This window comes from Drosophila obscura, unplaced genomic scaffold (genome assembly GCF_018151105.1).
Source record: "Drosophila obscura isolate BZ-5 IFL unplaced genomic scaffold, ASM1815110v1 contig_150, whole genome shotgun sequence".
Classification (NCBI taxonomy): domain Eukaryota; kingdom Metazoa; phylum Arthropoda; class Insecta; order Diptera; family Drosophilidae; genus Drosophila; species Drosophila obscura.
Window position 1 is genome coordinate 3,739,848 of NW_024542736.1, and position 17,223 is coordinate 3,757,070.

Consider the following 17,223-nt stretch of genomic DNA (forward strand, 5'->3'; position numbering starts at 1 on the left):
TCTAGTGCAAGCTCTGCCAAAACAAATTCAAATTTTAAACCATTTCGCATTTCAAATAACAACGGACATTAACCGTTAAGTGCGATAACCCAACCTGTTGTAGTCGAACTTCCCAGCACTGTACATTTTCCGCGGTACATTTTCGGTATATTTTAAATCCACGGGCACACTAGAACAATAGCACTTCAGGAGAAATTTTTAAAAACAAATAGGGAAAATAATGCCCTAAAAGCGCTCGAAACTAGAGCTGTCAAACGATTGATAGTTAAGTCATCGATGGCTTTTGAATGTTTTGAAAAAAAAATTATTTATTTTTCCATATATAGTCAGTCTCTTTTTAAAAGACATCAACGAAATTTTGTAGCTCACGGGTACCAATAATAGGTATCAGAACCGGGATAAATGTATTTATAAAACACAAAACATATGGGTATGTTTCAGTGCAGCTTGGAACAACAAATTACACATCAATTAAAGGAAATAGGGTATACAAAAGGTCCATACGCATAGAAGTATCTTGGTTGACCAGCAACACTGACGTCACATTTAGTCAACAAATTACGTTTTATGCTTTGGCCGTTTTTGTTTGAACCTTATTATGTAAACAATACAATGAAAAAGTGTTCTGAAAACTAGCAAATCCTGAATAAAATTTATTGAGGAGTCGGATAAAATTTTGTGTGTATTGCTGAGAGTCCCAACTAGCTAGTAATATTAAACCGAATATCAAAATCGAGGAATATCAACGTTGAATGTTTTGAAAAAAACAATCGATACTATCGTAACAGTATCGGGCTCAAATAATAATTAAAAAACCATTAAAACCTTTTAGGAACTTGTCCATTGTTAAAATTAGATGCCACCTGTCGATTTGTTTACAAATTTGTCTTCGTATTTAATAGCAGCCCAATCCAAACATATCAAAAGCGCAACGACTGTAGCTCGATACTATCATGATAGTTTCCAAACCATCGATAGTAGAGGCTAGCAGCAAAATATCGATACTATCGATAGTTCCCTCTTTGGTTGAGAAATTTTTTATAACAAAAATAGAAAATAATGCCCCAAAAGCGCTCAAAACCAAGCAACACATACTAACAAATCAATATCTGGACTCATAAACTAACTAAGAGACGTCAGCGCAGTTGCGGGCCACGTACAAATCGAAATTCAGCCTCTTAAATTACGGCCCCGTCTGTGTGTGTGTGCTGTTTTCTCACACACAATTTGCGCTGAGGCAGCAGCTGTAATTCTTTGCAATTAGCAACAAAACAGTGGCACAGCAGCAACAACAGGGAATCGCATTTCCCAGCTCCAACGACGACGGCAACACTGACATCCACAAAGCAAGCCCCAACTGGACTGCATGCCCGGCGGAACGGTAAACAGATTCGAAGAAGCCCCCGGACGAGTCCCATTACTCGAGCACTGGAGTGGGCAGCTCTGCTGTAGGCTGTAGGCTGTAGACGTAGTAGGTGGGTAAGTACTCATATTGTATAATGGAATTGCAATTTGATTCCAATGGCAATTACTCCGTGGGCCACGTGTTTGTTTCGGTCTCGGTTGGCTCTGCTCTTATCTAGCAAGGAAGGAACAAGTGTGCTGTGCTTGTATTCGACAACTCTAAATTTGTGTTCGACGCATCAGTTTCATTTCAGCAAAAATTCGAGTACTCTTAAAATTATCTAGACAGCATGACTTCGGCGTCGGCGCCTGGCGGACGTAAACAGCCCACAGCCGTATCGCGCATGAAACAGGACTATATGCGCCTGAAGCGCGATCCCTTGCCGTACATCACAGCCGAACCGCTGCCCAACAACATACTGGAGTGGCATTACTGTGTGAAGGGGCCTGAGGACTCGCCCTACTATGGCGGCTACTACCACGGAACACTGCTGTTTCCCCGTGAGTTCCCCTTCAAGCCGCCATCGATCTACATGACGACCCCTAACGGACGCTTCAAGACGAACACCAGACTCTGCCTGAGCATATCAGGTATAAACAAATAAATATAAACAAATATAAACAAAAACAAGTCAGATGTTTCCTCCACTCCACGCAGACTTTCACCCGGACACCTGGAACCCCACATGGTGTGTGGGCACCATTCTGACTGGTCTGTTAAGTTTTATGGTGAGTCTGTGGAATGCCGCGAATGAACTTTAATTCCGTAATTTTGTATATCCTCCAGCTGGAAAGCACTCCCACTCTGGGTTCCATTGAGTCATCGAACTACGACAAGCAAGTGCTTGCTCAGAAGTCGCTCGCATTTAACCTCCGCAACACAAATTTCTGTGAGCTCTTTCCCGACATTGTCGAGGAGATAAAGCAGCGTCTGCAGGGCACCCAGGCGGCAGCAGCAGGTGCTGCTGCTGGCAGCGCATCCACATCTAATGGATCGAAGCGCGCCAATGGCATTGCCAACGGAGGAGCTGGACTCGTCGATCCAAATCAGCCTGCCGGCATGGCCTACTTGCAGGATGCTGCGGACGGCATCGATGGCCCCAATGCCCCTGCCGCGGAATTGGCCAATGGAGGTGCAGGGGCATTGCTGGACAGCCCGCGAAATTCCTATCTAAATTGGCAGTCTGTCTATTCGAACCTGGTGATCGTCATCTGCTTTGCGATATTTGCCCTTATTGTTAATTACGTGATCAAAAACCTGAATCAGGAATAGAATTAACTACTACACAGCCCCTCTATCTATATTCCTGTATGGATATAGGAAGGATACACATATATTTATGCGTGTGCATATTTAATCTAGTTTACTCTAAAGTAGTCTTCGTGAATTCAGTACCGCTTCAGAAGTATTTACCGATGCTGCTTAACCCAGCCCCCAACCCCCCCATACTCGTGAGTAACCTTCCCTCCTATACGATACCATACCCGTTCCCCACCCCCTCCCAAAAATCGCTCTTGGTCTGAAACTATTGGCAATAACAAATAACAACACAAAAACAAAAACACCTTTTAAACTCAATTTATAAAATCTATAAATTGTTTTTGTTATGTATTCAGTACTATTAAATTATAGTTTAAAGCAACATAAATGAAGCCAGGAATATGTTTGTAAATGAATAAATAAGAACGGCTACATAGCATTAGCCCGTGTACAAATTAACCAATTTAGTTGCTCAGTTTTTTTTGTCATCTATTCTGCTGTTCCTGTGCGCCACTCCTTTTGATTAAACCTAAGAGTAATAATTTGTGGTTAGCTCACGGCTGCTAAGCGGCTTAGATCTCAGGCAAAGTCGCTGCCAGTTGGCTATAATTTTAGCCTTAGCCTCAGTGTACGTGAAAATCCAATAATTGAAGCTTGGGGGGTGTCGACAATGTTTCACATTTAAACCGCTTAACACACAGCCACCACACACAGGTCTTTTTGCGGCTACTTTGTTGGTCATCGTAAGCCGAAATTGCACACATGACGATTATTATTGCGGACTCTGTGGCAGTTGGAGCCTGGTGTGACTTTGTACTGTGTTTGTTTTACCGAATTATGGCATACTTTGTGCCCCACATACCGCACCAATAGGGGATGTAAGTAGTAAAAGTACTTTTCAGAGAATTTTGTTCTTTTAAATGGCAACCCGCAAAACACCCGCAGCAGGTTGAACAAAGTTTATGCCCCAGGGAAGACGAGAATGAAAGGACAGATTCGAAAGCTAAATCTGTAGATATCACTTGCTTTAGATTCGCGCAAAAAATAGTCATTTTTAATATCAAAAGTAACAAAATTCTGTGGCAGAGCAAATCTTCATTGTTTGCTGCAGCTTCGTTCCTGTAGCGAGGCACCTAAGAAAAGGATGGAAGAAAGTTTCTGCTGTGTTTTTTATCTACCCAAAGATACTTTTCTAGTTCATGAGTAACAGGTATGAAGAGCATATTCTGTAAAATAAATATGCAAAGAGAGCAGCAGCAGCAGCAGCAGCAGCAGCAGCAGCAGCAGTAGCAGCTCGGCAGCTCGCTGCAAGTCTTCCCCGCGGAGTAGATCAGGAGGAGACTGGGAAAACTCCTTGAAAGTAAGAGAAAAATTGGATTTTGCTATGAAAGTTTTTGGCCAGACGTCGCCAAAGCTCTAAAGTTGATAATTCAAATAACGTAAATTTCAAGTTCAGGCCACATCATTGTCGGCAATGGGAAAGTTTGCTGGGACTGCGGCACTGTGGCTCTGTGGCTCTGGCTGTGGCTGCCACTTGCAACTTTTCAAATTTAGTTGTTTGTTTTATGAACTTGCAACAGTTTAAGCCAATTTCGGTTGCACAAAAGAAACGAACAGAGACACAGAAATGCAACATTAAATGATAGCCCGTGTCCCGAGTGCGGAGTGCAGAGTTACAGAGTGCAGAGTAGAAAAACCACAACCGAAAAGGAGACCAAACTCCAAACCGAAATTTTATATGAAGAGCAACGACTGCACTTCTGCACTTCTTATACTCGCATGGACATGTCATCCTGGCGTGGCTTGGCATGTGTGGCATGCGGTGGGGGAGGGTTGCTCCTGGGACACGGACTCCGAAATATGAGTCAGAGAACTCGGTCCTCTGCTTTGCTGTGCTTTTTTGTTGAAATTTATTTTGAGTGCCCACCAAGATGGCGACATGTTTGGCCAGAGCCAGCAGCTGTCCCCGCCATATCCGCAATATCCTTTTGATGTTCAGACGGAAGCTTGGCCATTTGTGTGCGATTTTTGCTCATTTGTTCGAAGCATTTATAAGCTGGGCGCTGGCTCGTATATAGTGACACGGAAAGAGGTCAGCTGGGTTAATACGAGTACGAGTACGGACGTAGCTGCGGACTGGAGTTCATTGTTCCAGGCCAGCAGAAGGAATTCCCAATCCCCCAGGCTGGCGGATAGGCTAACATGTGCCAGCTTAAATGCCCAACAAAATGGGGGTACACAACATTATTAGTAGACAGCAATAAATGTCGATGCTCTGTAGGCCCGATTCTCCCGCGGCACTGGCTAAGCTAAGCCGCTTAAACCCCGGGCAATGTGCGCCTGACCCCCACCAAACAGCAGAAGACAAATACATATAATAATAACGCGGGGGGCTACAACAATTGGATGGCAACAAGAGGGAAGTCCGGCCATGTACTTGGACTCCGTTTGAGCCATAAAAGTAATGGCAAAAACAAAGCGAGTGCCTACGGCCAGGGCGAGAGATAAATAAATATAAATAAATAAAAATAACAAATGCAATAATCATTAAGTACGCCTCATTGGTGGGCATGTGCCTGTGCACAGTCCGGAATTATCCATTTGCAGGGGGGTGCCACTGGGGGTCCGCCCAGCACTGAGACCCAAGCAGCATGGCTCCTGGCTGCTGGCTCCTGTAACTTGACCAGTCTGTGGCAATAAATGTTTCACACAGGCACATATATACAGACACAGATGCAGACGCAGACACATGGCCAAAGTGAGACACGCATATAAATGAAAATGTTTGTTAAATTATGTGGGCAATATACGTTTGCGTTTATGCGTGTGTCAGTGTGCGCAATAAGCGATAAAACATAAGCTTAATATGCAAAGGCCACGCAAAGAACAACAGCAACAAAAACAGCTTCAGCAACAGCCCAAGAGTACGAATATTGTACATACTCGTATGTTCGTATTGGCATTCGCCTTTTATCAATGCATAAACAAATGGCCATCAGCTGCGTGTAACGGATAATGGGGGGAGCCTTAAACGGAAGAGGAAAATATTGTAGGGGAAAATTCGTAAGAGAAGAGGAAAATATCTAACCAGTGATGCCAGTTGTGTATGCTTGGAAAACAGCAACGAGTATAGCATGAGAAAATCTGAAGAAAAGTAAAGTAACAACGGAAAGAAATCTTAAATAAAGCAAATTATATTTAAGTTGGTATAATTGGAATTAAATGGGCCAGCAGCAGACCATCTCCCCACTCTTCTATATTTCTAGCGAGGGTATTAAACGAGAGCAGGAGAAAGTCTAAATTTAAAAGTATTAAAAATTCAGCAGTAAATTTATTTATTTATTATTTTTGATTTATTTATACATTTATTATTATTTTATTCATGTTTGTTTCAATGTTCTCTGAAAAGTAAAATCCAGCTGAATCTCAGCTAAAAAGCTAAGCCATATGACAGCACTGGCAATAAATTCGGCAAAGTATATTTTGGCTTATGGTTCAATCAACAAAACAATACTGATATTTTTATGCAAGGCTAAGGATGTGTAAAAATATTTATTATGGTCGAAAATTTGCATAAATCGATTAATGATAATGGAATGAGCTTGGGGCGGAGGCTGTGAATGTGCAGCAGAGCTATAGGGGCTAGAAGGAACCCTTCAGTTGGTTTGAGAGTAGCCATTCGGGTAGGACAATTGTGGACACTGCCCAGCTGAAGCCCTAATTCAGCTTGTCAACGATCTGGAGCTCGTTTGCTGCCCGGAACTCGTGCACTTGGAGGGTAATCTATGTGCACGATGTGCTTTATGGGCTGCATTGTCCACTTCATCATCATCATCAGCATTGTGCTCCGTGCGGGGAGGCGGGGAGGCTCTTGTAAATTGCAAAATTTTCTATGGCTTTGCAGCGATCTGCCACTGGAAAGAGTCAGCGAAGCACTCAACCACAGCGCCATAAATTCCCATTAGTGCGGATGTATTTGCGTGTGCCAATTTTGAATTATGAACTTTGGATTTTCGAGCCGACTAATTGCTGATTGAGTTGCGCTGTGGCCAAAGCACAGCACTGGACTGCACTGGACTGGACTGGTGGGTGGGTGGGTCGGCACGGGGATGGTTGCTGGATCAACTAATCAATGTCTGATTGTGCAGTACGGCCCAACTGAGAGCCAATTAGGTCACGATGTTGCGAACACCAACCCACAATGGAATGGGATCCAACTGAACGTGGGGGAGTGTGATGTGTGTGCCCCTTGCCAAGTTCTGTCACATTCATGTTGTTGCTGCTCTAACTCTAACAAATTATGAGCACAATAAAAAGTGGCAAGAGCCACACAGCAACAGAAGCAGTAACAGCTACGAGTATGAGTACAACTCAACTACAACTGCAACTACAACACGCGACACTTATATAAGTGGCAGCCACTTCCGGCGAACAGATGCTCCACCCACTTCCACATCCACATTCAGCTTCAGTTCCAGTTCCAGCCCTGACTTTTGTTCCGCCTCCCTGTGGCTGTGTGTTCAAGTGCTTCGTTGTCGTTTTTATGTCGGTCCATGTGTGTGGGCCTTCGCTTGGAATTAACTTGAGTGGTCAGCGAGCAAAGGGGGGCAGTGGCTGGCATTTATGGATCAGCCTGTCAATGCTAGAACATTTGTCAAGTGTTTTCATTTACTGATGGATCAAGCCAGCCCAAGCAGTGGGCGCGAGAGAGCTTTAAGGTTAAAGTCAGATCCCCGAGACACTTTCCTTGGCCGTTTGTTTTCGAGTTATGTTGCCGGACAAAGTTTCCTTTAGCGATACGACAACTTTAATAGATACTCCCACAGCAGTCGTCACAGGGGAGACACGCACAAGCCCCGCTAGAATATGCAAAGCAGCAGGAGATGGAGATGGAGATACACTGGCTAGACGCCACTTGTTGCTGCCCCTTGTGCAGTGGCAGCGCACGAGCACAGCGAGCACAGTTGCAAAAGTAAAATTATTAAAACTTTTTGAATTAACAAAGCGCCGGGAACGAGCTAAATGACGGCGACGACATCCGTTGTGGGAGATACGCAGCAGAAAAAACTGCATTTAAAGCGAATAAAAAGGGACAAAGTTAATTTATGCACAACTGGAAACTGGCGACGGACACAAACGAGGATGTCGCCCCGATCCCGATGCAAGGCCAGACTGGTGTCCCGGCGCGCTCCGAACTCTGAAAGCGGAAAACTGAGCGCCATATTAGATTGACACCTCCCGTTTCCGGCCATGCCATCGGCATAGGCATCCGCCAGCATCTCCTCTCCCTCTCTATCTATCTCACTCTGTGGAGGCAGCACTCGGACCCGGAAATGAACAGCAAACTTTTCAATTGAGTTTTCCGCCTCTGCTGGCTGCAATGGCAAAGCAACGATAAAGTTTTGGCATTATATTTGTTTATTTTCTTGTTTAGCCATAAAACACAGTTCCAACCATCTAGTCACGCGGGGGCGTGGCCGCAGTCCCTAATTGAGCTGAGCTTTTGGGCGGGCAGTTAGCATAAATCGACAGCAACAATACGAGCAAAAGTTAATTAATTTTGGCGAACAAATCCGCAACTACAAGACGCTGGGACCAACAATCAAAGCTCATAAATTCCAAACCAATTAAGCAGTCGAAACTCGGCTAAATCCGAGTCTCAGCCGGTGCCGGCTGGCCAGCAGCCTTTGGCCAGTAGATGATAATGATGGCAGTTACCAGGCAACCGGAAACAGAGAGAACAACAGCAAAACAACAACAGAACAAAAAAAAACAACCTACACACATCAATGGCAATCATGAAAATTGGACAGCCACGTTTAGGCCCAGCAACAAAGAAAATAAGGAATAGTAGCAACAACAACAGCAGCAAAGTAAAAAAGAGTGGAGGCAAAAGTATATGTTGAGCCTCAAGAAAATGCCGACAAAGCGGACAGAAAATCAACAGAGTCAGTCGGGCAGGCCAGCCAATAAACTGGCTGACAAATGAAAATAAAAGCCGACTGAAAATGAGCTAAAGAGCTACAAGGCACAAGGCACAAGAAACGAGATACAAGATACAAGAGGCAGAACAGAACAGAACAGAACAGAACAGAATGAAATGAACAGGCAGAAGCTGAAGTTGTTGGCCCTTCCTTCCGCTGGGCGCCAGAGCTCCGAGCACATCCGCCGCTGGTCATTTCAATCAATTTACTCTCTCACACAGCCACACACACGCAGAGGAATGAATACACATGAGCAACGACAGACTGATAGTTCCCTATCCCACATGCATGGCATGGCATGGCATGGCATGGCGTGGCGTTATATTCAGGCTGGTTTCCTGCTTTTCTTTTTTTTTTTTAATAAACGTTCTGGGGGAAGGGGCGGCTGAAGCTGAAGCTCAACTGAAATTCGCTAGCCGGAAATGGCAGCCATGACGGAAACGAAGACACATTGTTGCTGTGGCCCAGAGCGGCGGGTCAAAAGTCTCTCTCTTTGTGTGTTCGATGTGTGCGCGTGTGTGTGTGTCAGAGACGGAAGAAGCACAAACACACATAAGCAGTTATTTGTCATGAAGCGCACACACACACACACACAACACAGCACAAAAAAAACTGTTTGCAGCTCAGCAAAACACCGGAAGTCGTAAAAAGTATTTCAATTTAGTGCAAAACGTCGCTGCCTCTGCCTCAGCCTCTGCCTCAGCCTCTTCACTTTGCGCTGCTCTGCTGTGCTGATTGAAGACATGGTCAGCACACTTTTTTTTGGCTTAGTCGTTTCACTTGTGCTCCCATGGGAACACAAAATCAAAATCCGTACTGTAGGAAGCTGCACAAGGTGCAAGGGGAAGACTGTGAATGATTTTATTTATTTTATATTTTGACTATAAGCAACACGTGCCTTTAATTTTGTTGCAACAAGCCAAACGCTATTTTGTAGTCTAAAAAATATCAGACAGCGCCTGGGAACACCTTTAAACGCTTAACTCAAATATCTGGTCAAGAAATGTTTGGAATGTGAGCTGGAACGACATCTCATTGATGTTTATTATAGACTTTTTGGTGCATAATATGCATATACATATGTGCATAATTATTCCGTAGAAATCTAGGTTCAACTAGTACTCTGTTCATGGTGCTCTTCTTGCTTTGCACTTAAATCAATTAAATCAGACAACGCTCCAAACTTTTAATTTACAACAAAAATCCACAAATCAGGCAACGCGCAAATATTTAAATTTTCTGATCATGGCTTCAGTGACGATAATTGGCCTTGGCTTGATTAAGTTTTCGGAGCAGCACACGCTCATGCCGCACTCCGAGCACACTTCATGCGTCTTCTTTGGCTGGGGGAAGAGGTCGGACAGTTTGTACATGTCTTGGACCATTTTGGGGCGCCTCCTCCATCGCCAGGGCTGGGCTTGCTTTTGCAGCAGCAGTCTCTGTCGCTGGGCTTCCTCCAGCTGGGCTTCCTGTTGCTGGAGCTCGAGGGCGGCCCTCTCGTTGCGCCGCTGCTCGAGCAACAGCTCCATGGGTGTCTTCTCCAGCTTGGCAAAATATTGCTGCCACTCTTCACGCGCCTCAGCCAGATTCAGTTCGGGGAACGGCTCCGGCACGAGCTCCGGCACGAACTCCTCCGATCCACGTCCTGTCCTGCGTATACGAGGAGAGGTCCCGCGATTGAGGCGCATCTGTCGCTCTTGCTTGTCGTGCCTGAACATGCTCTCCTGCTGGTTGGCCTCCAGTAGATTTGTCTGGTAGGGCACATCACGTACAGCATAATCGAGCGCGGCATTTACATTGGCCTTACTGATATTAGATGCCGCGCCGATGGTGATCCGATTTCTGATGCTGCCCAATATGTCCAAGGGCCTCTTAACCGTTTCTTTCCTTGGCTCTTTTATTGGTATGTGGTAGCTGAGGTACCGCACCCTGCTCAACAGATTAAACGGCTTTTTGGGGGCAGAGCCTTCCTTTGAATCGGATGTGGAAGATAAGACACTTGCATTTGACGCATTCGAGCTTCGCTCAGAGCTGCTGGCAAGTCCCAACAAAGCACTCGGATTAGTTTTCGAATCGGACTCAATTTCAATGGTCCGAATCCGAGGACTCTTCGCATCCCTTTTACGCCATTTTGTGCCAGAAAAAGAAATTTCCCGAGATGACAGAGTGATTTCGTCAAAGCTAATGGCCGGATGATTGTCTTTCTTTAGCCCCTTTGAAGGGGCGGATGTTTTCTTCGAACCCCTCTGAATGCGACCCGGGGTGAGGCCTGGCTTCACCTTCATCGTGCCATCTTCAGGCATGTCCGTCTTAGGTCTGGTGTTGTGACTAGACTTTCGAATGCGCTGGTGGCTTTTCTGCTTGGTCTGCCTAGGCCTGCGCTCTGCCTTTAACGCGGTCAGAGATGTTTCAATGGAGCGGATCTGGCGATCTGGTTCCTTTGAAACAACTCTGGGAGGTGTCAAAGAAGAGCGCAGACTCTCCTTCTTTAGTGTGGTTAGCACTCGATAGGGTCCCATGGGCACATTGGCTAATGCCTTTGGCTTGCTCTTCTTCTTTTTGGGTACCGTGCTGAGGGCGAGCTCCATGGGCATCAGGCCACAAACAACCATGTCCAAGCGCTTGATGATGCCCTTGAAAAGCTTCCAGCCTTGGGGCGTCTTGTGGGCCTGCCTTTTAAGCTTTTCCATATTTTTGCTCAGTCCGTTGGGAATCATACCCTGCCCCTGGGTCAGAATTGTCTTCATTCGCTGCACCATCAGCCGGATAAGTGCGCGGGTACGTGGCTTGGTACGCTTCTCCCTCTTCTTTTTCCGCAGCCTCTGAGACATTTCCACCATTTCTTCATACTTCATCTGCAAACGGCAGATCTTTACGCCCAGACGCACTCGTCGATGGGCTTTCCGCTTCCTTCTGGCCAACACCCGCAGTTCCTTGATGCGGCTCTGTAGCTCCGCCATCTGAACTAGAATTTGCTTCTTTCTAGCTTCCCTCCTACTCTTTGACGTCATTCTGGATTGAGTTCTTAAAATATTTTATTTGTTTTTGAATTTATTTCCAATACCAAACAAAAAGTTCAAATTTTATTTATAAATGTTTTTCCAATATTTATGCTCTACTTAGGAACATTTTCAGCCAAAGTAAATCGCTGATTTAATATAATTTTTATCATCAGTGCCAAAGAACAGAAAATGAGCTTTCAATCTGCAGCAAATCCATTTCTCCTTAACTTAATCTGTTGGCTTTGGGCCTTAAAGCGTCGCTGGTTTGTTTTTCAATATCTTTGTCAATCTCATCTGGATAGTATCTTCAATTTTCATTTTCAAATTCCATCTTCATCCAATCCAGTGCCGCTCCAACGGTTTCTGACCCGTTTCGCTGCTGCTTGGGCAATAGATTTCCGACACATGCCGCCGCGTCGCGCCTCTCTGCTCCGTGACTTTTTTTGCGTCTGTATTTGCTGCCGGTATTTGCCGGCGATTTACACGTTCTCTGCTTGGAATTGTGAGCCAATTTCTTGCTTTACCCTGGCCCAGCACGCGGATACGGCTACATTTTTATTTTGTGCTTTGCTGGGCACCGCTGGGGGTGGGGGTGGCATGCTGGGCACGAGACGAGACCCGTGCAACGTGACTATTAGTGTGCCATTTAACAACGCCTTCAGCTGCCTCGGCGGCCAAGTAATGTTTTTTGAGCTGGCCGAGGCCGGCTCGAGCACGTAGTTAGCATTCTGCAGCTGCAATCCGTAATACAAATTAATGATTTTCACTCTCCACGGAGAGACTGCTGACTGTTGGTTGGTAGGGGAAGGGTAAGGGGAGTGGGACTGGGACTGGGGACTGTCAATGCCAAGGCAAACAAACAAGCAAGTTGCCATATTTGTCCTATCATATGACAGCTTAGCAAAAGATGCTGATGCATGTTTGCATTTCTGTGTGTGGCTGTATCCTGTGCCCTGTGCCCGGTGCTCTGCTGTCCTCTCCAGCTACGAGTACGCAAGCAATCCAGAATAAATTGAGTAGCCAGCAAACAAGCTGGCAGTATGTACACAAATATACACATGTACGGGACCTACATTGAGCATTGTCAAAATATCAAATATGCTTAGTCCAGGCTAAGTAATTTTCCATTTTGATTTATCTGTATCTATGCGGCAGGCTCTGCTCTCGCTCAAACATGATTTTAATTAATGCGTTGGATAAAATCAATTTGGAATATGAGCGACCGAGCGACCGAGCGACTCGCCTGCAGCCACCCAAATTAATGTCTGCGACTACACTGCAAGAAACAAGACATGGGTGATTTCTCCTGATTAAGCTCTGGCCTGGATCTGACACAAACAAGCCATACACACTCCCTCTCTCTCTTGTTGAGCCCACGCTGCGTATGTGTGATATGTTGCTGGTCGCGTACAATGGGGGGAACGTGCGGCTCGTTTGTCACGTGCGCAGTCAGTAAATTGCAATAAGTGTAGGTGCACGACGGGGCTGGGAAAGTGTAGAGAGCAAAAACGAAAGAAAAGTGAGCAGCGTGTGGTTTATTTTTCACGACAAATCAAATAAAAGTGCGCATATCAAATGGAGCCTGCCACCAGAGTTGTCTTATTAATTTCGGCGACTCCGCTACGCTTCGAGATCCATTCGTCAAGCCACGTTTGTTGTCTGCACAGAAACGCTTTGGGGGTGCGGAATAATTTCTGAAGGATAATCTTAATCTTGGCAATTTCCCTTTGCGCTACCCGCAAGCTTCCCGGGCAGCAGCTTCTTTTATTTGACATTTTGTTGGGAACGTTTTTCATTTATTTTTCGGTGTCGTTCGCTCGTATACATTTAAGTGTTGTGCGTTCTAGGCCCGGTCGAGGAAATAAAATTGAATTAATTTGCCAGCAGAGCGATACAATTTAATTATCAGCCCCTCTACGTGACATCAAGATACTTTTGTTGGATGTCAGCAATAGTTAGAAGTTGCCAGGTGTCGCCTCTGCTCTGGCTGTTCTGCGGTTCATTCGGCTCGCAACTATTGGTAAAACTTCTATAATTGTTATGGACGACCATTAGCGGGGCGCAAGCCAAACATTTTAAATCATTCATCGGTAAATGAAAGTGCACCATTTTGCTTCATTTTTTTCCCGTGCTAGCAAACCGTTCGAATGGCTGCAAAAATAACGGAAAAAAAAATCCAATTATGTCGAAGCACGTATTTTCCATTAAGCAAACAGCAAACAGCAGACATCAGCCAGCAGTCAGATAGCCACAAGCACATTATGGCCCAAAGGCTGAAGGTAGTTTCGGCCCCAAACCATGCTCGCTCTCGCTCTCTCTCTCTCGCTCATGGGTTTTTTTTTTTATTTGCAACAATTAAACCCATCAATGGCAGCGCCAGCTGATGCGCTTAAGCAAGCCCAAAGACCATTAAGCTCAGTTTGAGTACGGGTGCGAGTGCGAATGCGAAAGCGAGTCCGCCGGGGGCTCAGGTTCATGCATGGGGCATGCCTCAGCCTCTGCACACATGGCAGCGCACACTTGACATTTCAATTTCCGCATGCACCCAGAGCGTGCAACAAAGGGGAGCAGCACACAAAAAAAAAATACAGTAGCCAATTCCATGCGGGCAACGTCGCAAAGTTGCTTTCAATTACCCAGTCAGGACACGCTGGCTGCCTTTTGTTTTTTGCATGCCCGGCACGCCCCCAAAGCGCCCTAGACCACCCTCCTCTCTCTCTCTCTCTCTCTCTGCACTTCACTCCACTCTCCACTCTCCAGCGACAGTTGTACAGTTCTTCAGTCTATTCACATTTTACGCTTTGTTGCTGCCCCGAAACAGTCCACTCTCTGCTGCTGCTGCTTCTGCTGCTGCTGCTGCTGCACTTTATTATCCTCACAAAAGTGTAAGATGCAACTCAGAGGGCGGGGCAGAGGCAGAGGGCCTGCGAACGACTTTGCCACTTCAGGGATTGAAGTGGACAGGGCAAAACCTGTCAAGTGGCATTAATAACAAAAGCCATCTCAGATAGGGATAAGCAGGCGAGCTTCAGGTGCGCACCTGAAAGTATGCCGTGTTTTTTTTTCGTCTCTCAGGTTTTCTTTTCTTTGCTCAGCTTTGGCTCGCTTCCTTTCGAATTCGATTGGCGGGACTTTGAATTATGCTAATTTACTTTTATCGCTTCGCCTGCAAAGTCAATTTAATTGTAATTTTCAACGCGCCACGCATTTTAGTTTTATTTCCGTCAACGCTTTTTTCAATTTTCATTCGGCCAGCCAGCCAGCCAGCCAGGCAACGGAACCCCCCTCCGCACCCCCCTTAACCGTTGCCGCTTCTTGCATTTTCATGAGAAATAATTTAATTTGCCTTTTCCACTTCGACGTCCACTTTTCAAACTTTGCTTTCGCCACTTCCTTTGCGACTTTAGTTGTTCGCCCCGCCCCATCCAACTGTCTCTCTGTCTGTCTGTCTTTCTGTCTGGCACTCCCCGCACACTACACTCCCTTTGCCGGACCCGTGTATCATTTGGAAATTCAAAGCTCGTATTTTTTTCTTTTCATTATTGAAAAGGCGAGCTCCAAAAGGAAAAGTTGAGACGATCACATAAAACTGCCATAGAAAGTAGCTGCCAGGCGGGCGGCTCTTGGCCATAATGCGATTGGGGGGCGCGAACTGCCACGCTTTGCCGCTCCCTCGCTCCCGTTCCGGTTCTGTCCTGTCCAGTCCCGTGCTGGCCAGCCATATCCCTGCTCGTCTCTTCTAAATGGAAAAAAGGTTTTGTCACGGCTAAGCACTTTCCACATTCACAAGGGTCGCCGCCAACGCCAACGCCGCCGTCAGCTGCTGTCCCTGTCCCTGTCCACTGTCCCGGAGCCACGGACCACGGACCACAAACCGCGAACGAGCTTCCGTTTCGTCTTTTTTTTTTGTCCATTTGATTTCAATGGTTTATACACAATTTTCATGGCTGTGCTGAGCTCTGGAGGTTGGGCTGTAAAGTTTTATCATTATAATTGCCAGAAACGGGCCACTCGGAGGCGTCACACAGTGAGAGGCTGAAACACTGAAACACAGCTGGCCAGAGGCTAATGATCGAACAATCTACATAAGTACGGAGTTGCTGCTTGATTTTGGGGACTAATAGCAGACTTCAGAGCTTCAGAGAAGAACAAGTGAGTACACACTTAGATTATACTAAGACTCAAGGATTTTAAACGATTTTTCAAGTAAGACCTTTATGTTTAATCTGTTTTAAATAATCATTTTTATGTTTATTGGTTTTATTTTATTTTATTTTTCTTTTCTTTTAGTTTACATTCAATTTTGCAATAATTAAAATTTTTACTTTAATTTTAGTTAATTTTGTTGCCTATTCTGCTCAGAACTGTAACTCGTAAATCGCTACAACCTTGCGACTCGTTGTTTTTGAGTCAGTACCAGCGCGGAGGAAATTTGTCACTGAGGACACTTGATGCATGAGAAGCCCTCATCAGCGGAACCCCCTAGCTGCTGGCAACGGCAACGGCAACGACAACGACAGTGGCTGTCTGCTTGCTTTGGCCCAATCCCAGTGCCCTGGAGCATCCTTATCTGGCGTATAGCTCGACAAATGAAAGGGTCGCAATGACAACTCAATGAAAAAGTTAGGCATGCAAACTAAGGACGCAGGCAGTGGAAGCAGCAGGAACATGAAGTTTGATATCATTAAAGGCCACTTATGTGTCAAATGCAACACAGCCGCAGCAGCAGCAGCAGCTGCAGCAGCAGCAGCCGCAATGACAGTGGCAGTGGCTGAAATAGAAGCAGGAGCAGGACGACCAAGAAGTCGACGGCACACTTAAATGTCATTGAAATTGAAGCTCACTTGACAAGTAATGCTGGCGCAACAGACCCGCGCCCGCACCCGTACTCACTTTTTCTCTTCACTGTCTCTCTCTCTCTTTCTCTCTCTCCCTCTCTCTGTCAGACACATACGAGCAGAGCAAGGGAAATGGGGCTGAGGATGAACTTAAGTCAACTACACAAAAGCCCTGTCAGTAGACGCTGACAGCTCGCTTCGAGTCTGCCCCGCCTATGTATATCAGACTTGTGGCTGTGCCGAGTACTCGTATGTGCGGTAAAATGCTCTCCCTCTCTTTATACGAGCGAGGTACTCGCATGCCACAAGGGTATATTGCACTCGATCAAAAGGGGGTACTTTCAATCAGCATAGGCTCCAAAAACATGTTTTATATTCTACTTTGAAGATGCATCTATTGCAGCAGATATGAAATATTTACTGTGGCCAGAAAGAAGGATATTTCTGTACCTGCTTGTGTTATGTTACTTGGAATCTGCTGAGTATCTTTCAGTTGGAACGCCGAGTGTGGGGGTGGGGGTTTTGCTCGGTTTCATCGTAAGCCTGGCAGATTGACATTATCTACGGACACTGAGTGATTTGCCCAGGAAGATGTGGCAGAGACGACGGAAAGTTGACTGCCGCATAATTTTCATAATTGCATTGCCACGCATCAACGGAAATTGCATGCCGCCAACAAGTCGATGTCAATAATTGCCATGCCAGACCAAACCAAACCAAACCAGACGCATTCC

At 45.7% G+C, this 17,223-nt stretch overlaps 1 protein-coding gene across 3 annotated transcripts; it reads left to right on the forward strand.

The window, feature by feature from the left end:
* Positions 1 to 1,020: 1,020 nt before the first annotated feature.
* Positions 1,021 to 3,124, forward strand: LOC111067739 (ubiquitin-conjugating enzyme E2 J2). 3 transcript variants are annotated; one of them, XM_022357033.2, is made up of 4 exons: positions 1,021 to 1,475; positions 1,648 to 1,995; positions 2,063 to 2,133; positions 2,192 to 3,124. In XM_022357033.2, the coding sequence occupies exons 2-4, from the start codon at positions 1,695 to 1,697 to the stop codon at positions 2,675 to 2,677; spliced, it is 858 nt and encodes a 285-aa protein (XP_022212725.1). In that variant the 5' UTR covers positions 1,021 to 1,475; positions 1,648 to 1,694; the 3' UTR covers positions 2,678 to 3,124. The 3 variants fall into 3 exon arrangements, with proteins under 3 accessions (XP_022212725.1, XP_022212717.1, XP_022212709.1); XM_022357025.2 differs by having other exon boundaries at positions 1,022 to 1,479; positions 1,584 to 1,995; XM_022357017.2 differs by having other exon boundaries at positions 1,022 to 1,479.
* The last annotated feature ends 14,099 nt before the right edge of the window (positions 3,125 to 17,223 follow it).